Below are 21,120 nucleotides of genomic sequence, written 5' to 3' on the forward strand. Positions count from 1 at the left end.
CCCAATCATTTCAAGACTTTTCTTTTGGAAAAAAAAAAAAAACTTAAGACAGTATTCAAAACATTATAGTACGCACACTTATAGTGATAATGGTTGTAATTTTTTTTCTTACATATGTAATTATAATTCTTTGGATTGAATATTAAAAGGTTAATTATAATCTAATTAATATCATTATGGTAGAATATGATAGCATCCATTAGATTGCATGTTGAATGTTTAATCAATAAAACTTTGGGTATATATTTGAACATACAAAATAAGATACATAGATAATATATTATTATATAATTTGATAGTTTTGAATTAGAAATAAAATAATACTCAATTATATGATGACATATCATATGTGTATTTATTTTATATACTTAAAATATGTATATGTAATAATATGTATATGTAATATTGTTCATATGTAATATACTACCCATCACTATGAATTTCAATACGAATCAAAATGAAATCTTAAATCAAGTGTTTAATTGCAAGTGGTTCTATGAGATTTCTTTGAATTAAAATGATTGAAAGAACTTGAATCGTTTCTTGTTAGTTAAACAACTTTTAGGGGGGAATAAAACTGTTTTGAAAACCTTTGGGGCCTGGAGAATTTTCACAAACCTATAAATTACCTAAAATAAAAAAATAAAAAAAATGACCACAAAAACTCAAATCAGACGCAGCGGCAACATCACCAGAATTTTAAAAATCCCAATAAGTTTAAGCACCGTGATCAATTAAGCAACTGCACAATGTACGGAGGCTCGAAGCTTGGCAGCGGTGGTGGTCGAGCAGTCCCCCCAAACAAGCGCAACTCATTCCCGCCGCCGCCGCAGCAGCACCGGCTGAGCACGCCATCGTCGGGGAACCGTCTTTCTCTGGGGTCCTCAGCCTCTCGCAACCGGACGGCTGGACCCAGTGGGGCCACGTCATCAGGGGGTTCTAAAGCCGTTGAAGAAACGTTCAGCCTTGTTTCTGGGAACAATCCGCTGGCTTTCGGAATGATTATCCGACTGGCGCCGGATTTGGTGAAGGAGATTAGAAGAGTCGAGAGCCAAGGGCAGATGGCGAGGATTAAATTTGATTCAATGGCTAACAACCCAAATGGAAATGTGAGTTTTGTTATTTGCAGATTGTGTTTGTAAAGTTAGAATTTTTTATGCAAAAATTGGTTAACTCTTGTTGTGAATTTTGCTGAAATTTGAGTATTGTGCTTTAGTTTTATATGGTTATGGATTAGTGTTGTTCAAGATGCATAAACTTGACCTAGGTAGCATTATTTTATCTGGGTAATAGTTGATTTCAGTTCTGAATACTGTTTTGCTAGTAGATGTATTTTGGTGAAATTTCATCAGCAAAATTTTATTGGGGGGAATTATTGTGGAAATGTGACAATGTTAGAAGTTAATACATGGAGCTTCTTTTCTTGGTAGAATTTCTGTGCTTATTTTTTACTGCAAATGAATGATTCCTGAAAGATAATTAGATTGTTACTCAACCCATTCATTGAAATTGAAAATGGTGATTAGAGGGAGATTTAAGAGGTGTACTCAAATGAAGAGGAAAAATGATTTGTGAGAGCAGTTGTGACATGACTTAACGGACATGAAGCTGCCACATGGGGAGACATGTGGGAATTGGCATTTAGATATGAACAACATTGTCATTGTTGCAGAAGTGCTGTGGTAGTGGTAATGGTTTAGATGGGTGCTGATATTGCAGAGGCAGCAACAGCAGCTGGTGGGGTTTGATATCGTGTTACTCACATGATAAACTTACAAATCTGAAGTGTTAAAGTCGGAGATTAAACGAGATGCCTATTGTGGTATCTGTTGATCAAGTGAAATATTAAAGAAAATCTAAGTGGGAACCTTTATTTAGTACTTGTGTAGTAAAAAAATACCCTTAAGATCTTTCAGTCCTATGAGCTTAAGTACGTAACAATAACACCAAGGGCTTATTCTCTAGTAAGACCTTTTTCGTCTAACTTCTTCCCTATTCAAATTGGTTTTGAAGTACGTAGACCAATGAGTTTTCTCTCACTTTATACATAATAGTATACATTTATATTGGTGGTGTTTAATATGTACTATGGAGTTTCTTGAAACTTGTTCATTTTCCTATTTTCTCAGACTGTAATTGAACTTGCCTATTTATTATTTTTGCTTTTCAATATTGTTGTGGCTATCAATTCTTAGGCAAATTGGCTTTAAATGGTTGATCATTGCATCAGGTTATTGAAGTAGGTGGTAAGGAATTTAGGTTTACATGGTCACGGGATGGTGACCTCTGTGACATTTATGAGGAACAACAAAGTGGTGAAGATGGAGATGGTTTGCTTGTTGAATCTGGGTGTGCTTGGCGCAAGGTGAATGTTCAACGTATCTTGGACGAGTCAACTGTGAACCATGTAAAGATGCGGTCTGAGGAAGCTGAGCGCAAGCTTAAACAACGCAAGTATGCTGTATAATACCCTGTTGCATTTTATTTCTTGGAATTGTTTAGTTATAGTATGCCTTGGCATTTACATATCTTTCTATTCTTAAACTTGCTTTTTTTTCTTCTGTGTATTTTGTGTAAAATATTTGTTGTTTATCTTGTTAATTCTTGCTAAAATATGATTTAAAAGGAGATGCACATTATTTTTTATCGACATTTCAATTCCCTTTGGCCAAATAGATGTGAGGTTACACCTTATAGTTTTCTTGGCTAGGTCTTAGGGTTTGGAAATACCTCCCAACTTAGCTCTTAGTGAACACAAAGGAAAAGTCAAGGTATTTTGAGGATAAATTCTTTTTGGCATTGCTTGAATTGGCTAATCTTCCTTATTTTTTCTCTTGTCAGTATTTTAAAAGGTAAAAAATTTATATTCTAGGTACTTGATCTTGTTCTGGAATGTTACCCATCTGATCTGCTAAACGATGATTTTTGTGTTGGAACCTCAAGTGTTTTATATGTTATCTCCTCTTGTTCGTATTGACACTCCATAATATCTATAATAAATTTTATTTTCTCTGGCATAATTGCCAATTGTAATCCCTAGTTAGGCTATTACATTGATCATTATTAGAGTGGATGTTAGTAAGATTCACTCTTTTTATTTTCAGCATATGACATGAAACTTATCTATATATTAATTCCCTTGTTCATTTGCTTTAAGGGATTTGAATACCTTACCTCGACACTATACCATACGGAATTTCCTTTTCCTTTATTAGTTGATATGATTATTTGTTTGGTAGGACCCCAAGTTATGATAAGCAAATGATGGGAAGAATTTTTATTTAATAATAGGCAAATACAATCAAAAGATGAAGTAATATAAAATCAAATAACCTAGATGCTATCCCTAGATCAAAATGGAGGTTCTCCACCTACCGTAACAGAGCTACTCTGTCAACAATGTTCAAAAAAATAATCCCTTCCCTCAATCCTGAATCCTAGTTTAATAGGCAATCTTTTTTATCCTAAATCATAATTTAAATAGGTAATCTTGTTTATAAAGGATTCTTGAAATCTTAAGGTTTCCAGAAATCTTGTCTTATTAACTTAACTGGAAGTCTAACAACATTCGTCAGATTTCAATAATCATCCTTGATTAATTTCAGAACTTTAGTTTATCAATATTACTGAAAGGTAGATTTGTGTGTTGATACCTGCAAATTATTTTGCTTTTTTCTTTACATTAGACATGTTATTTTTCTTATTCTGTTTTTTTTTTTTTTTTAAAACTATGCAGAGCCATTGTCCTAGACCATGGAAATCCATCCATGAAGAGTCAAATAAAGCAACTAGCTGCCGTTGAGGGTAATTATTTTTGTTATGAGATACTTTCTTTATTCATTACAGTTTTAGTTACCATTTGTTGCTTACCTTGGACATAACTGTTAAATAAGTCATCATTCTTAGGTGTTTGAGGTCTTTTCTAAGAGTAATCTACCTTGTATACTCTGACTCAGAGTTAAGCTTTTTTGTTGAGAATTAAAGAAACAATGGTAAACCCTTAACTATGTAATTTTTATCAAGAAGCATGTTCTGCATGCACGTTATTTATTAAATTAGTGACATGAACTTGTTTAGTTATGCAAAGTTATAAGGATCAATTCACTTAAAGTGCTATGCAGTGAATATTGAAAAATAAAGTCAAAGCTGAAGAGGTGAACAATTTTAGCTTAGATACTGGGATATTATACAATATCTTGATTTATTTATTCACATGTGCTGATATATATGTGTTTTTAGTGTCAAATTGCTTGGTAAATAAAATTTAAGGATGGGAATTGATGTTCAATGTCTCTTGTTTGTGCATTGTTTTCAGCCAATCCTTGGAGGATGCACTTTAAACGAAAAAAAGAACCTCCTCCATTCAAAAAACAGAAAGTGGAAACGCTTCAAGGTAAGGCCAACAGTATCTTTTCTCATAATATATCTTTTGATCATCAGGATAAATTCAAGAAATTTACAATATATTATAAGATATTGATGTTTTACTTATTGTTGGGAGCCCTCTTCTTCTTCTTCTTCTTTTTTTTTTTAAAGGAAAAAAATTGCACTAAAATGTTGGTATTTTCTTACCCATTTTGTTTTGAAATTATTCAGCTAGTGGCCCCTCTAAATCTACCAATAAATCTGGAGCACCATCATCTGTCAGTGGATGCTTAGCTTCACCTTTGTCATCTCCACCTGGGCAATCTGGTGCTCCAGCATCACCAGCTGGGACTGGAATTATTGTTAAGAATCATATGAGCGTTGAAGAAATTACACCTATAAAGGTGAAGAATAAAGAGAGTGCATCCAACTCTGAGAAAGAAATCACAAGTAATAGTTATATCGTGCGAGAGACACCAGGCAGCAAAGGGTGTTCTGGAAATCAATCAACAGATCTGAAGAATATGTTGATTACTTTGCTGATGGAGAATCCCAAGGGGATGAGCTTAAAGGTAAGCCCAAGAAAGTCATAAGAAATAAAATATATATATATATATATATATTTTATTTGCTGGTAGTGGATTCTTTAGGCTGGGTTAAGTTGTTTAATTTTGATTCTCACTTAACTCCATTTTATTTTCTGCAAATCACATTAAAAAAAAAAAAATTATGGGCTTCTGAATTCTTCTTCCCCCTTTCACTGTGTCTCTGTGTGTGATAGGCCTTGGAGAAAGCTATTGGAGATACTAGTCCTAATTCTGTAGGGAAAATAGAACTGATCATTAAAAAGGTAAGTAATGGTGAAAATCTTTGATGCTGTAGTTTTGAGAATAAGGTTCGCTTACATCTTCTAATTGAATATTGAGCCTCAGATTGCAACTTTACAAGCTCCAGGAAGGTATTTCTTGAAACCAGGAGTCAAGTTGGGCAGCACCAAGAAACCTACTTCTGAAAGTGGAAGGTATTTAATGCTTATTTTGATTTTCTTGTGGCAAGGCTCTCACTATCATCATTTTCCTTTTCACTTATGCAATTGATATATCATATACTATCTTAAGCATGGATTTGATGTTCTTCATATTTGTTTGTTAAATGCCAATTGTTTATCAGGAAAGCTATGAATTTAAACTGGATAACTAACAAAAGGTTCTCTTCGTACTGAAAACATAAAGCTAAGTGTCTGAGAAATTGCTCTAGCTTGAGGAGGCTAGGACCTTTTTGCATGACTAAATTTTTAGTGAAAAGTAGCGACTATGAACATGAAGACAAAGATGTTATGGGCTGTAACATGTTTAATGTGGGATATTATATTATTGTGTGAGACACTGTATCTGTTTGTACTAGCACTTTTTCAAGAAAACTGCATGTTTTATGTAACCCCTATTTTCTGCTGTATGCACACCATACTCTTTTTGTTACACACTAAATATTCAGATTTGTTTGAACCTTAGATATTTCAGTTGTTCATTCTTTCTTTTTTTTTTTTTTTTCATTTTTTTTAACCCTCCTCTCAATAGTATTGGGCATTGGCTACTTCTTTTGTGCTGGTTTGCTTGGGCTTTTTTCCTTTTTCTTTTTGGAATTTCATAGCTTTTAGATTTCGTATGAGCTCATCTCAATTATTGTGGATTAGGCATTACTTTTGAAATTAGTTATCATTTATCAATCATAATTTTCCTCTAATTTCATATCATTAAAATTGAATTATTGTTGGCCAACTACTTTTTCTATTCTTAATTTCTTATAATGAATAATCTCCAATATTAGTCATCTACTGTGATGTCAACTTTCCCTATAAAGAGCTAATAAAAAGTAAGAAATCATTTGGAAGAGTCTTTAATAGCTCTGTCTCAAGTATCTGGTATGTATGCACATGTGATTTTTTCGGTGCATTTTTTATAGATTTCAATTTTAAGTCTATTTCAGGATGCTTTTTCTTTTCTCCTCTTTTACTTATCAAACTGGGAGGTGGGTTTGGTTAAATCCTTGTGGTTTCTTCATTATTGCCTGTTTTGGCTGTAGTGCTTTGGTTTTTAGTGTTGGACTTCTGGTGCACCTACATCTTTACTTAATTTCTCGTTGTTAATAATTTGTGTTTCCCGTATCAAATATAATTTTTTTCTGGGTATTTCTGTGATTTGAATTGTTATTTTATCCTTTGTTTTTTTCAGTTCCCCTGTAGATAATTGTCAGCAGACACCTGCTTCTGATAACATGCATGGCGAGAAAGCTGCTTCAGGACCAAGCTTTGTGGAGGAAGTCCCAACTGCCGGCAAGGAGGAACAGTTTCAATCAAACTCTAAACTTGGGGAAGAAACACTTGCAATGGAGAAAACTGATGTCCAACAGTTTTCACCAGGTTTGTTTAGTGAGAAAAAAGTCTCTGATCATAGCGAAGGGCATCCAGCTAGCTCTAGTGATAGTGGAAGTGACAGTGATAGTGACAGTGGTAGCAGTGATAGTGGAAGTGACAGTGGAAGCCACAGTAGAAGTAGAAGCAGAAGCAGAAGCAGAAGCCCTGTTGGAAGCGGGAGTGGTAATAGCAGTGATAGTGAAACTGATGCATCTTCCAACAGCAAAGAGGCATCTGATGAGGATGTAGATATTATGACTAGCGATGATGACAAAGAGTACAAGCAAAAATTATCTGCCTCTGAACAAGGTTGTCAACATCGCCTATACCATGGAAAAGTGATGATGGCAGACCTACACAGAATGAGAGAGATAAAAAGCAAGATAATGATGGATCTGATGCAATTGACATTGAGGGGCAAGGATCTGATGCAATTGACATTGAAGGTGAGGGATCTGATGCCATTGACATTGAGAAAGGCTTGCCTGATGATGAACAAGAGGTTGAAATGGCTGTGAATACTGGTTTATTTCCCAGCAGAGAAGCTGAAAAACCAGTGGAAAGGACAACATCCTTAATTGAAGATAATGAACTTCAAGAGTGCCAAAATTTTATAGGAAATTTATTTGATGATAATGAACTTATTGTCAAGAACAGCCTCAGGAGTGAGAGGTCTAAAAGCCCTGAAAAGAAATTGAAAAACAAATCCAAGAGGGGCCCTGATTTGAAGCACAGTGATGAGATGTCTGATCATTCTAAAAGGTCCAAAGCTGATAGTTCATTTAGACTCCCTATATCTGTGGTTAGGGATCCCCAGTTCCCTGACAGTCCTCTCAATTCATCACCTAATAGATCTACTGAAGACCCTTATAAGGGCCCCACAGTGCAGATGATGAATAGAGATGACAGGGAGGGTAGTGCTGATTTTGGCTTCCAAAAGGGCTACAATCAGGATTTTTCTGTGAAACGTGGTTCTGATTTTCAGCAGTCAAGTCGAAAGTCTTTTGATAAAAGTCTTGATAAAAGTGCACGATCAAAGGCTCATGATACAGCAGAGAGACCAAATAAACATGATCAAAAGTTTTCTGGAAAGAATTATCAGGTGTATGATGGCTTTCCCCTAAGAGAAAAAACTTCTAGGGAGACTCAAAATGAGGATGGTTTCAAAAAGGTGAAAAAGGGGCCTAGAAATCCTAGGGAAGGTGGTCCCGGAACAAAAAATTCAGTGCCACTTGATTCCAATTATGGAAAATATGGTGAAATGCATGGAAAATTCAATGAGACTGGACAGATGGGAAATGGAAGAAGCAACTTGCTACATAGAGAGCATTCAGACTTGGAATTGGGTGAACTTCGTGAACCGTTGCATGAGGAAGTGCTGTTTAAGAAGCAATTTGATATGAAAGGTTCATTTAAACAGTCAGAGAACATGTCAAGCACTTCTGATAACTGCAATTCAGATTTGATTCCGGGAAAATCTGTTGGAAATCCCCCCCTGGACTCAGGGAAAACATCTCCATGCAATCTCAGCATTGAGGTTAAGAGGGCCCCAGAAAATCGTATTGAAGATTGGACAAGAACACACCATAGGCCCATGCAACCTCAGCCACAAGGTCTTTCACGAGAAACCCAATCAGTAAAGGAGAGTAAAACACAAACCTCTAATTCTATGGCAAACTTGGTTGATGTGTGCAAGGATGCATTTTCAACAGAGAGCAATGATATTGGTCGAAAGAGGAGGGAATCTTCTTCAGATGAAGACAATTGTTCTTATTACAAGTACGAAAAGGATAAACCAGAGCTCAAGGGAACAATTAAGGATATTTCTCAGTAAGTCTTCATTTCTGATCTCATACATTAAGGAATCCTGTTTCACTTACCTGCAAGGTTTATTCTTCTATTGTTGCTGTTGATCTTTTGATCAACTGGGCCTGTGGCAGCTAATTAGAGATTGCATATCTTTCTGGTTTTATGTTAGGTATAAAGAATATATGCAGGAGTATCATGATAAGTACGAAAGTTACATATCTCTGAATAAGACCCTAGAGAGCTGCAGGTATTTTTAAGATTTTGTTCTGAGTGTTGTTGCCTTTTGTTTTTCTGTTACTTGTTTGACTAGCATGGAGTCTGATTTTTGTAGGAAAAAGTTTAATAAACTTGGAAAAGACCTTGAATTTGCACAAGGTAGGGACATGGAGAGATATTACAAGCTCTTGGGGCAGTTGAAGGTCTCTTATCATCAATGTGGAGCGGTATGTTTCTATCTGGCTTCTTAGGATTCATATTTTATCTTCTCCTTTTGCCTGCTTCATATAATCAAATCCTGTGACTAGGTCATTTCACCATTCTGTTGGCTGCATTAATCAAATGTGGTCATTTTGAATCAGCACAAGCTTTATGGAGGGGAATGTAGAACTGTATGAATATGAAGAAGTTTGGAGGTATAGGTTTAGGTGGTTTATAGCTGTAATTATACGATAATTTTCTGTAATTTCTGCCCAACCAGTGGATCTTGACATTTCTTAAGCCAAACTAGAACAGTAGGATAGGATTTAGTAAATGAGAAGAATAGTGGTGTTAGATGTGCTTTCCAGATCTAAAATGCCATCTTCATCATGGTTCCAGACTCTAAATTTTTCACTTTTAGCCAGATAGACCAAGAAATATACACTTTCGAACTTTTATGCAAACTTCCCTTATGTTTTCTTGGTTGTGTTCCTAGTCATTGCTAGTTAATTGCTTCCCTGCTCTATTCTATATTCAACACCTAACGTTCATTTTCTTGGTTTTTAGGTATGGTTATTACTTTATGCATTTTTGTTCATGTTGAGCAGAATATTGGCAACAAAATATCATATTTTTCGTGGGTTGTGTCTTATCTGTTTATGATGCTGATCAATGAAAGAGCCCCTTTTTATCAGGATCAGATGTCCGCGAGTTGCAGGAGTATAAAGGACATGTTTATAAATTAAGAGAATACTAGGGATTTTGAAGTATATGCATTTGTGCAGCTTTCCTTGTGTTTATTTGTTGTCTACTTCAATGTTCTGATATGAATTAACTATAAATCTTTCAGAAACATAAAAGGTTAAAGAAAATATTCATCGTGCTACATGAAGAGCTAAAGGTAATCCATCAAAATGCTGTACCAAGTTTCTGTTTCGTAATTTATTTAGTCGTTCAATCTTTTGTTTTGAGCATGTTTTTCTATATTGCAGCACCTTAAACAGAGTATGAAAGACTTTGCAATATCGTTCAATAAGGATTGAAGATTAATATTTCCTATCACTGCAAGATGATCTACAGCATGGCAAACCAGGTAAAGGGCATTTTGCACCCTCGCCGTAAAATTCCAAGAAGTTATCTGTTTTTTAATTCAAAAGGGAATAAGGAAAATTTAGGATTAAAAGCTATTCAAATACTTACACCAATGTACATAGGCAGAAATGATTTTTCAGGTTAATTACATTAACCTTTTGTAAAGTTAGGCAAAAGATATGGGAATCACCCTTGTAAGATACGTTGGACTAACAGTGACAATCATAGTAGTGGTTGTAATTTTTTATAATGGAAAATTTTTCGCAAAGAAGATCATTAACAGAACAATTACATGATATTATCTGATCAGAAACAGGATTATACAGCCCTGTCCCGCAGCAATTTTGAAATAAAGCCAGATTGTTGTTTTGTCCAAAATTGTACATTGATGAACTGACAAGGCAAAATGTCTACTTGGAAAGCCTATTTTTGAGGGATTACCATGCTTGAATCGACTTGCTTATGCTTTAAAAGGAGTACACGTCCAAGTAGACATGCAGTGGGCTGTGCTGGGCTGCATAAATGTCTAGGGACGGGGCCGTGTCTAGCTAAAACTCCTACTCACCTTAATGCCTAACTGGAAGAGTTGATGCAGAATCACCATCCTTTGCGTGTCGGAATTCTCTCCATCTCGTCGGAAAATACCACCCAGTATCAGTTTCTAAAAATTGGATAAGGAGGTTAACAAAAAAAAATGGGATAAACTCTTATCATGCCAGACGTGATTCATTTGTGCATTTTTTATGTGCAGGTCATTATTGTCCACGTGAAACATTAAAATACCGAGTCCCTCGTTACTTTACTCATTTTTCCTTATCGAAGAGTGAGAGAATTATACGTACGTGAAACATTAAAAAACATTTTGGTATTTTTATTTTTATTTTAAAGCGGATTCTTACTTTTTTTTATTCCAATACAATTACATATAGTTATTTTGTGTAGGGCTGGATTCGAGCCGAGCCAGCTCGAGCTCGAGCTCGGCTCGGCTCGGTTCGAGCCCGAAACAAGCCGGGCTCAGCTCGGCTCGATCGAGCTCGAGCCGAGCCCGAACTGGCTCGGGATATTTTTTTAAAATTTTTTTTATACAAAACGGCGTCGTTTTGATTCATATATATACACAAAACGGTGTCGTTTTGATATAAAAAACAAGCCGAGCCGAACTGAAAACGAGCCGAACTCGAGCCGAGCCGAATTCGGCTCGAGTCGAGCTCGAGCCGAACTCGAGCCGGCCCTCAAAAAGCCGAGCCGAGCCCGAGCTGGCTGCGAGCCGAGCTCGGCTCGGCTCGAATCCAGCCCTAATTTTGTGCATATAAAATTAGAATTAGATTTGAAATAAATTTGTTCAAAGACAATACGAGCTTTGTTCTAGTGAACCTGAACCTGAGTTTAAACTTAAGTTAAAATATATTTGAAAATCGATCATAAATTTGAACCCAAGTCAAGTTCGATTTGTTAACACGAACACGAACTCTTAATCCATGTAGTGAGCTAAACATAGATGAGTTATTCTCCAGGCTTGACGAGCTTGAGCCGAGCGTCGTTGAAAACGAGTTTTATCTTGTTCAAACTTGATTTGGTTAAAATTCAACTTTACATAAAATGGATGAGCAATAATATGCATATTCACTTTAAGTATATAAATATGTATATGTTTTTATGTGTCATTATGTGATTGAGTGTTATTTTATATTTAATTCAAAATCATCCAATCGTATAATGATACACATCAAATGTATACTTATTTATGTATTTAAAATAAATATATATAATTTTATTGTAATAATATATTATCTATATTCTTATTTTGTATAATCAAACTATATACATGTAGCATTATTTTTTTATTTTTTTACCCTTATTAAAAATGCAACAAAATTTACCAAAATGTGAGTGAGGATTTGCCGATTTTCAACTTACCAACATGATTTTGCCGAAAAACAGTCGTTCTCCGTTTAATTATTTACCAAAATAACTCATTTTCTCATTTTGCAACTATTGTAGTAACTTTATTTAACAATTAAATTAATTAACACCCCCCCACAAAAAAAAAAAAAAAAGCGCCCACTGTGATACAACAGATAATAAAAAGTTCTTTCCATGCTTCTAAGAATCTCTCCCTAAATTCGCTCACACATATGATCACAGAGCTTGTGGACAATCTGATTAGCAACAACTCTGAGCAGAGCACCTGCAAAAGTTTAAATTTCGTAGAAAAGAGAATAAAGGAACCTGTTTTTCACTCTAAAAAGCTCGGTTATTTCTTGTTCAAACTTTCAACTTTTTGTTGGATTCTTCAGGTATTTTACGGTTTCTCGTCATTTTACCATCTGGGTATTGATCAAAACTCCGAATTCTCTTCTGGGTATTGCTAAGAATTTGATTTTTGTTAGTTGTTCAGTTTTGAGGTTGGTTTTCTTTCGTGGCTTTTGATTAAGCTCTGAATTGTTACTGTGTTTGATTTTAATTCTATGATTGAGTGGGACGTGCATTTAATTTTTTTAGGGAGTGTTTTCAGGACTATTGGTGTGGTGTTGGAAACGTGAAGATGAAATCAATGAAATTTGGATTGAATTTTTAAATTAGTCAATCAGTTATTTTCTGCTTTAATTAATTATGAGATAAGTAAGTTTTATTGATGTATTTAGCTTGGATTTTTTGTTTTTCCTGTGTGTGTGATTAGTTGATTGTATATGGTATGAATTTGATAATTGGCTTTTATCTGAGTACTTTGCTGACTTAAGTTTCTTGGGGGGTGTAGGAAAAGATTTGATAAGTACAGTTTTATGATTTAGGTTGTTTGGTTTTAGAAGTATTTCTTTTTTTATTTTTTGCTATTATTTTTGAGGATTTGTTATTAAGACCAAAGGAAAATCTAAGAAATGTTTTTTGATGACAGACTGCAGAGTACTGTGAATTTAAGGTGTGGGTAATACTGTCATGCTGAAGGTTGCTGCTGGTCGGTGGATTAGGGATGAATTCCACTATGGATGATATGAATTTGATTCAGCAGGCACAAAGGCATCATCTGGTTGTTAGAGAGCTTGGAGAGGAGATTGATCTGGAAATTGGACCAGGGGATGATGACCCATCATTTGCTAATACTCCTCTCATGGGTGGCCCTCATGAACCGATTGCTAATGAGCATGATGATACCAAGCAGATGGGGATGGTTTCTCAACTCCCCAATGATGATCAAGACATGTCAAAGACAAAACCAGCAAAAAGGAAGAAAAAAGTGGTGAAAAGGTGGAGGGAGGAATGGGCTGATACCTACAAGTGGGCATATGTTGATGTGAAAGAAGGAACTCCAAGGATATTCTGCTCCATTTGCAGAGAGTATGGTAGGAAGCATAGAAGAAATCCTTATGGGAATGAAGGAAGTAGGAATATGCAGATGAGTGCACTTGAAGAACACAACAACAGTTTGCTTCACAAAGAGGCTCTTCGTCTTCAAATGGCATCCAAGGATAAAATTATTGTTGACAAACCCGTATATGTAAAAGGTTTGGCATTCCATACTGATATACTTGTGGGCTTGTGTGGAAACTGACAACATTTACCATTGGTTGTTGAATTTTATGAATTTCTATTACATGAAGAGTTATGCCAATATTGTTTTCTGCTTTTACAAAAGATGAAGCTTCTTTGAGTTCAAATGTACTGATAAGACTTTCAGAAAAATAAATGATTTATGAATAATCTGCAGGGGATATTGCACCTTCTGATTTTTTATTTATGAATTATAATGACTATGCTACTTGTAAAGGAGTTGGTTTTTCGTTTTACTGGTTGCTATATGTTTTCTTCTTTCTTTAATAATAACAAGTTTTGCAACAAAAGTAATCAATAGATTGAAACCAGAGCATTCTTAATAGTGTGTCTGCAAGATACGCAAAAATGAACAGTTTGAGGCTCCATTAGCTCATTCTCTTTCTTCTGCACGAAAATTTAGAAGTGACCAATCAGTCTAGTTACATCCATAATGATATCAATGTTTGCATTAAAATTTCTTATCCCCGTAACACTGTGACACAATTATAAATTTTCACACCACTGTCTTCCCTAAGACTGCATTCTGACTTTTTTTTTTTAAACAACTGAATGAAGCTCTTATGTCAAAAACGGCTGGATCAATTGTTGAAGCCGCATTGAAAAGGGATCCTCATGAGGTCGAGTTCATACAATCTGTGCAAGAAGCTGTCCATGCTTTAGAAAGAGTGATTGCGAAAAATTCCCAGTGAGTTCCTTTGATATGAAGTTTATTATGGTGCAATATCTTATCCAAAAGAAAGGAGTCTATGGTTGAGCAGATCACCAATCTCATCATTTGCCTTAATTGATTTTCAGTTATGTCAACATCATGGAGCGGTTGTTAGAGCCAGACCGTATGATTGTTTTCCGAGTTCCATGGGTGGACGACAGGGGTGAGACTCATGTTAGTCGAGGCTTTCGGGTACAATTTAACCAGGCATTGGGTCCATGCGGGGGTGGTATCCGCTTTCATCCTTCAATGAACTTAAGCATTGCCAAATTTCTTGGTTTTGAGCAGGTGCTGTCTGAAGTCTGGTGTTAATGTTCTTGGACTCCTTGATAGTTCAGTTTCCCAACTTTATGCCTTAACTAAATAGTTCTTTATCTTTATCCTTTTTGGTTAACTTGCAATGTCACTTGAAGTGGTTTATAAAATATAAAAGCTCCCTTTTCTCTATAACAGGCCGGATCTTGAATTAGTGCTGCCCAAAAATGAATAGATAAATAAACAAATCATAAAACTAATTTCATAGATGTTAGCAAACACAAAATGGCTTTCATAGATTATAATATCATTGAAATTTTTTTGTGTGCTTCAACTGCTACACAGTATCATAGTTTCTTCGTTTTACAGACATTAAAGAATGCTTTATCACTGTATAAACTTGGAGGGGCAGCAGGTGGAAGTGATTTTGATCCGAAAGGCAAAAGTGATAATGAGGTAAAGTCTTTGTTCTATAGTAAGATGCTATTTCAATATGAAACTTCTTAGAAATTCTGAAAATTTCTCTTACAGTTTATTGTGAAACCCACGCTGGCAGATCATGCACTTTTGCCAAAGTTTCATGAACGAGATCTATAGATATCTGGGCCCTGATAAGGTAACTTAAGAACCTCCTTTTTATTTTTAATGTGTTTCTGAAGTCTTTGAGTTGTATGATCCATATCTCCATACCTGATGTACTGTTTTGTGTAATTTTAGGACCTTCCATCAGAAGAAATTGGTGTTGGCACACGAGAGATGGGATATCTCTTTGGGCAATACAGACGTCTTGCTGGTCATTTTCAGGTACTTAAAAACACTTAAAAGAGGTTGTGTGACACATTGAATTTATCTTGTATTTTTCTTCTTATACTCTCGGTATTCTCTTATATATTCATTATTATTATTTTTGGTGTCATTTCCTTAATTATGAGTGGTTCCTTGCATTGTTTCAGTCTATCACACTTTCGTAAGATTAAAGACATCACGTATTGCTTCTTGTGTATGCATTATGCAGGGAAGTTTTACAGGGCCAAGGATATTTTGGTCTGGGTCTAGCCTTCGAACTGAAGCTACTGGTTATGGGCTGGTAATTAATATTTCATTTCAACTCTTTGATTCCATTTTGGTGTGGGGGTGGGTTAATAGGAACTACAGTGAAGTAATGTGAGAGTGCATGCGTTTGTTTTCTGACTCTGTCATCATGGGCTAATGATTTTTTTTTTTTTTGGTTATTTTTTTCCCTTGTTTTAAAAGTCTTGCAATTTAACGAGGCCAAATCTTTTTGTAGGTTTTCTTTGCCCAGCTTATTCTTGCTGATATGAATAAGGAGCTCAAGGGACTGAGGTTCCTCACTCAACTTCCTATTATCACATTTTATGCTCGTTAGAATTGATTACTCATGAACTTAATGTAGAGTTATTGTGCTGTAATGACCATAAGACTACAATTTGAATTCTATGTTTTCTTGATGGTTTATTGCCTTGCATTTAAGACATAGTATTTCTGATTACTGGAATCTATAAATTGTTGTAATGTTACCTTTATGAGCATCTCTTGTTCATCTTTTTAGTTATATATCTCGGTTGCTTGATAAATTAATAAGTGCTTAAAATTTTACGTTTTGCTGAAAGTTGTTTTTCAAGTTTGTTGATATTAATTTAGTCAATATGAATCTCTCACCCAGATGTGTTGTAAGTGGTTCTGGAAAGATTGCAATGCATGTTTTAGAAAAGCTTATTGCCTATGGTGCTGTCCCTGTTACTGTTTCAGGTAAATTTCTGTTCTTGGTGAACATCGTAGAAGTTAGGACGCTTTTATAAGATTAGTGCTGAAACTAGATTAACATAGGTTTTTAGATTTTCTTTTTTCATCTTTTACTCAAAAATTTCTCATGGCAGCCTAGATCTTTTTAGTGAGAGCATGTTAGCTTCTCCTTTGAAAATACATGTATAGTTTCTATTATGATTTTGTTAGGAACCTAGCTCTTATTCAACCAAAACACAAAATTAAAATACAAAAAAACATAATAAATTAAAACTATTCATTAACTAAAACATTACAAAGATAAACCGAACAATTCGAGGAGTTCGAGATCTCCCATTTTTTGGCTATTCGAGGCGCTGGAGACCTCCCATTTTCCGGCCATTCGAGGCGTCGAAGACCTCCCTAAATCAGCCAAAAATGGCTGCCCTCAAACCAAAACCCTAATATATTTTTTCTTCCCCTCTTTTGAAACTTAGAACACATATTTATAATAAAGAGTGACCGTTAGATTGAGGACAAGTGTCCCAATCCTAACATTTCCCTCCCCTTCAAAATCATCTTGTCCTCAAGATGAGTTTTTTTTTTTTCAAGCTGTCTCTGCATGTCAAAGTTGTTTCCTATCCACTATTTTTACTTTTAAAATTTTTTTTTTTTCTCTTTCCAACGCCCCATATCTTCTCTTCTTTTTCTCTATCCAAAGCTGTCATTTACAGCTGTCTCCTATTTTTCCAAGCAAACCACAACCACAAGCCACCGCCACTGCCCCCCAGCCCTCTTTTTATTTATTTATTTTTTTCTCTCTCCTTTCTCTTTCTTCTCGTTGTCTTTTTCTTTTCTTCTTTCTTCTCCTTCGTCCTTCTTTCTTCTTCCTTCTGTCTTCTGTTTTTTTCTTTTTCGCTTCCGTCGGCGTTTCATTTTCTTCTCCTTCTTCTTCTTCTATTTTCGTTTTCCTCTTCTTCTCTTTTTGCGCTTTCGGACTCATTTCTCTCTGTGAGATTTTTCTTCAAGTCAGCCTCTTCCATGAACATTTTCCGGCGACTCATCACTTTTCCGACCATCATCTATCTTCTCCGTTGGATCGAACGCGCTCTGATATCATTTGTTAGGAACCCAGCTCTTATTCAACCAAAACACAAAATTAAAATACAAAAAACATAATAAACTAAAACTATTCATTAACTAAAACATTACAAAGATAAACCGAACAATTCGAGGAGTTTTGGACCTCCCATTTTCCGGCCATTCGAGGCGCCGGAGACCTCCCTAAATCAGCTAAGAATGGCTGCCCTCAAACCAAAACCCTAATATATTTTTTCTTCCCCTCTTTTGAAACTTAGAACACATATTTATAATAAAGAGTGACCGTTAGATTGAGGACAAGTGTTCCAATCCTAACAGATTTAAATGTGACCAAACTAGCTAAGCTGAGGGTATTTATTAATACATGTACATAAACTACCAAGCAAACAATTAAAACTCTGTCAGCATATTTGTTTTAGTAATGATCTTAGACTATAAAAGTTTGTCAAGACAGTGTTGATTATCAATTATTTACTGTCTTTGTCGGTGAACAGGCACTAGTACGGTTAATTCTGTTTAGTCATTTGCCCTCATCTTGAACAGATTCAAAAGGATACTTGGTGGATGAGGATGGATTTGATTACATGAAAATAACATTTTTGAGGGACATCAAATCTCAGCAGAGAAGTTTGAGGTGTGTTTTTTTTTTTTTAGGTTCATCTTTCATCTTCTATTATCAAACTGTCAATTTTGATACTCTTAGATTGATATATCTATATGTTTCATCTGCAGAGACTACTCAAAGACTTATACTCGGTCCAAGTACTATGATGAAGCAAAACCTTGGACTGAAAGGTGCGATGTTGCATTTCCTTGTGCTTCCCAGAATGAAATAGATCAGTCCGATGCCATTAATTTGGTTAATTCAGGTTGTCGCATACTTGTAGAAGGTAGTAATCCACTATATGAGGTGCAATGGCTTTAAGTAACTTTTCCTTATTTTTATAAGAAAAAATGAATAAATTCATATTAACTGATATTATTACCTATAATTATGTGCTGCCTAGGTTCGACTATGCCATGTACCCGTGAGGCGGTTGATGTTCTGAGAAAAGCTAATGTTCTTATTGCTCCTGCCATGGCAGCTGGTGCTGGAGGGGTGTGTTCTTTACTTCTACATGACATAAATGTTTATGATTTTCTAGTTTGGGTTAATTGGTTTCTGCCAAGAATTTGTTTTAACTAGGGTGTTCAACAACATAATGACAGGTCATGATTGATTCTATAGGTTGGTACCTTTTGTGCAATAATAGCTTAGTGTACATTGTGCTAAACATATTCTGATAATGATCAATATTGAATTTTGCTCTGATTTATGGCATGATAGGTTTCTTTTGGACATGCTAAGCTTTTGAAAAGAAGTAGGTTGACTATGTTCAACCCTTGTTGTAACATATATTTGAGTTGAAGTTGGGATGAATGAGCCATGGCTGCTTGATTGTGTTACATTCGTCCATTTCAATTTGGTTTTGGTCAAATTTTTTCGCCAAGTATATTTTTTTAATTGTTGACCAACTTGGCTACAGGTTGTTGCTGGTGAACTTGAATTGAACCATGAGTGCAATTTGATGCACTGGTCACCCGAGGACTTTGAATCCAAATTACAGGTACAACTATATATTTCATCTCTTGTTGACGTATATAACTTCAAAAATAGAAAGTAGATTTAAGCATGTATCTCAATATCTCAGACCTTTTAACCACATTGATGAAGTATTAGATTGGGGTGGATGGTGCAAAAACTGGCTGAAAAACCGTCAATCGTTCCCCCACCCTTAAGGGTTGTATGCTATAGCTCACAAAAATGACCAAAAGTGGGGGTTTTTGGAAAAGCGCGGATTTTATTTGGATTAGGGGTTTTGGGTGGGGTGTGTGTTTGGGTGCAGGTTTCAGGGGTTGTCACTGAGGTCATCTACTTTGATGCGCAAGTGGTGGGTGGTGCAAAAAGTGGCCCAAAAACCGCCGGTCGTTCTCCCACCGTTGGGGCCTGTGTGTTAGTCTATGAAAATGGCCAAAAGTGGGGGGTTTTGGAAAAGCGTGGTTTTGGGCACAGTAACTGGGGGTGGACAGTGAAATGACTTTATTTTGAAATTTCAAAGTGGCACTTGAAAATAAAGTTGATAAGGAAATAGTGCATTTTGTTTATCTCCTTCAAGATCTTTCATATCATGTTGTATTACTAACCAGAATTAAGTTTATATAAGTGTAATGGACATGACCATTTTTAGTGGCGACTCTTTTCATATTTTGACAGGAAGCAATGAAACAGACCTACCAGAGAGCCCTCAAAGCAGCAATTGATTTTGGCTATCAGAAAGAGAGTCCAGAGTGAGTACTGAGGCAGAGATTTACTCTGTTATGGCAATTTTTTTAAACTATAATATTTTCTTTGAATCAAGCACCATTTCTTCCTATCTCTCTCCTGTTGTGATTATTAACTCTTTTAAGTAAGTCCATATTAATGCCAATCTGGAAATCACTGCAGTCATATTTGATGCTATTCCTATTTCAAAACTGTCCCAATGACCCTTTTTTTTTTTTTTTTTGGTTTATTAGCCCAAAGCCCTTCAAGCTTATTCACAGCAAATATCATATTGTATCAATGCTTCAATATGCGGTTCTTTCTTAAAGAGATGTCTAGTATTCTTATATTCTTCTCTTATTTGCCAGTGCTTTGGTATATGGAGCTGTCATTTCCGCTTTTCTGACTATCGCACAAGCTATGACCGATCAAGGGTGTGTATAGAACACAAGAACTCTATACAATTCTTTACATGCTCCCCTAATTTGATTTCTATTGATCAACATCTATCATGGAGCTGGGAGATTTGCTTGTGGCAGAAGGAAAAGTTCTTTGTAACATCTATGTATTGTAATTGTTTCTTCCAAAAAAAAAAAAAATGTGGACATTTTATCATCAGACACATAATTTATTTTAAACAATGTCTACTTAGTAGTAGAATAGGAAGTGTCTTTAGATTTGTTTCCAGAAAATTGTCTGTTAGAATGCAATAGCCCTGTCAAATTTTTGTTGCAATATTGTAAATTACATGTTTAGTGACAGTGGAAATAAAACTTAATCAACAATTGTATGGCTGCCAGAATAGCAAAATTGAAGATTGTTGTCATTTTTAATAAAATGTATTATATAAAATGTATATGCTTTTAAAATCAAGTTTGAAATTACAAGTTTTTTTCCGAAAAGAAGATTGAAAACGCATTTGAATATTGACAAATTGCAAATAAGAAGCATAAAAGAAACAGAAACAAAATCTAAGTGGTGGGTAGAGCTGAATGAAGTATGTATAGTGCTTACAAGACAAAACTGGAACAACAAAATAACTTCACCTATGGAATTTGGATTTCCTGTATCTTTCTCCCATTCCATCAAACTTATCTTTGCTCGATAAACTACCGATTCCCAATTCCTTTACGCTCATGCATGCCATACTCATAAAACAATTCCATAAATTCATCTAAACCTAATATAAATTTGCTAATTTGTTAACTAACAGAGAGTAAATGATACAACTCAATCCACACTGGCAAAGGACATTTCAGGGATTTTAGATAAAGAAATATTATACGTATCAATTGTTTAGTTTACAAATAAATATATATACATCAAATATATATTTATTTATATATTTAAAATAAATATATG

At 35.2% G+C, this 21,120-nt stretch overlaps 2 protein-coding genes across 5 annotated transcripts; both read left to right on the forward strand.

The window, feature by feature from the left end:
- The first annotated feature begins 639 nt into the window (after window positions 1–639).
- Window positions 640–10,384, forward strand: LOC123210962. The gene is made up of 13 exons (XM_044629460.1): window positions 640–1,109; window positions 2,231–2,454; window positions 3,737–3,804; window positions 4,316–4,393; window positions 4,597–4,937; window positions 5,147–5,215; window positions 5,298–5,386; window positions 6,597–7,116; window positions 7,158–8,608; window positions 8,757–8,834; window positions 8,919–9,030; window positions 9,855–9,905; window positions 9,997–10,384. The coding sequence occupies exons 1-13, from the start codon at window positions 750–752 to the stop codon at window positions 10,045–10,047; spliced, it is 3,492 nt and encodes a 1,163-aa protein (XP_044485395.1). The 5' UTR covers window positions 640–749; the 3' UTR covers window positions 10,048–10,384.
- A 1,752-nt stretch (window positions 10,385–12,136) lies between these two features.
- Window positions 12,137–20,553, forward strand: LOC123211795 (NADP-specific glutamate dehydrogenase-like). 4 transcript variants are annotated; one of them, XM_044630700.1, is made up of 16 exons: window positions 12,137–12,501; window positions 12,993–13,599; window positions 14,204–14,333; window positions 14,444–14,645; window positions 14,982–15,068; window positions 15,169–15,228; window positions 15,330–15,416; window positions 15,628–15,699; window positions 15,901–15,956; window positions 16,297–16,382; window positions 18,000–18,090; window positions 18,189–18,346; window positions 18,464–18,555; window positions 18,983–19,063; window positions 19,711–19,784; window positions 20,127–20,553. In XM_044630700.1, exons 2-16 carry the CDS (start codon window positions 13,068–13,070, stop codon window positions 20,200–20,202), a joined length of 1,884 nt encoding a protein of 627 aa, XP_044486635.1. In that variant the 5' UTR covers window positions 12,137–12,501; window positions 12,993–13,067; the 3' UTR covers window positions 20,203–20,553. The 4 variants fall into 4 exon arrangements, 3 of the variants coding, with proteins under 3 accessions (XP_044486635.1, XP_044486634.1, XP_044486632.1); XM_044630699.1 differs by having other exon boundaries at window positions 12,139–12,427; XM_044630697.1 differs by having other exon boundaries at window positions 12,139–12,393.
- The last annotated feature ends 567 nt before the right edge of the window (window positions 20,554–21,120 follow it).

The sequence above is a fragment of the Mangifera indica genome, chromosome 3 (assembly GCF_011075055.1).
Source record: "Mangifera indica cultivar Alphonso chromosome 3, CATAS_Mindica_2.1, whole genome shotgun sequence".
In the NCBI taxonomy this organism is placed as follows: domain Eukaryota; kingdom Viridiplantae; phylum Streptophyta; class Magnoliopsida; order Sapindales; family Anacardiaceae; genus Mangifera; species Mangifera indica.

Excerpts from the sequence above, each read along its gene's own strand:
- LOC123210962 (XM_044629460.1), top strand. The coding sequence starts at position 750 with ATGTACGGAGGCTCGAAGCTTGGCAGCGGTGGTGGTCGAGCAGTCCCC. Across the intron at positions 1,110-2,230 it reads CTAACAACCCAAATGGAAAT|GTTATTGAAGTAGGTGGTAA; the intron begins GTGAGTTTTGTT and ends TCATTGCATCAG. Across the intron at positions 9,031-9,854 it reads CTTATCATCAATGTGGAGCG|AAACATAAAAGGTTAAAGAA; the intron begins GTATGTTTCTAT and ends TAAATCTTTCAG.
- LOC123211795 (XM_044630700.1), top strand. The coding sequence starts at position 13,068 with ATGAATTCCACTATGGATGATATGAATTTGATTCAGCAGGCACAAAGG. Across the intron at positions 15,417-15,627 it reads GTCTTGCTGGTCATTTTCAG|GGAAGTTTTACAGGGCCAAG; the intron begins GTACTTAAAAAC and ends TGCATTATGCAG. Across the intron at positions 15,700-15,900 it reads AAGCTACTGGTTATGGGCTG|GTTTTCTTTGCCCAGCTTAT; the intron begins GTAATTAATATT and ends ATCTTTTTGTAG.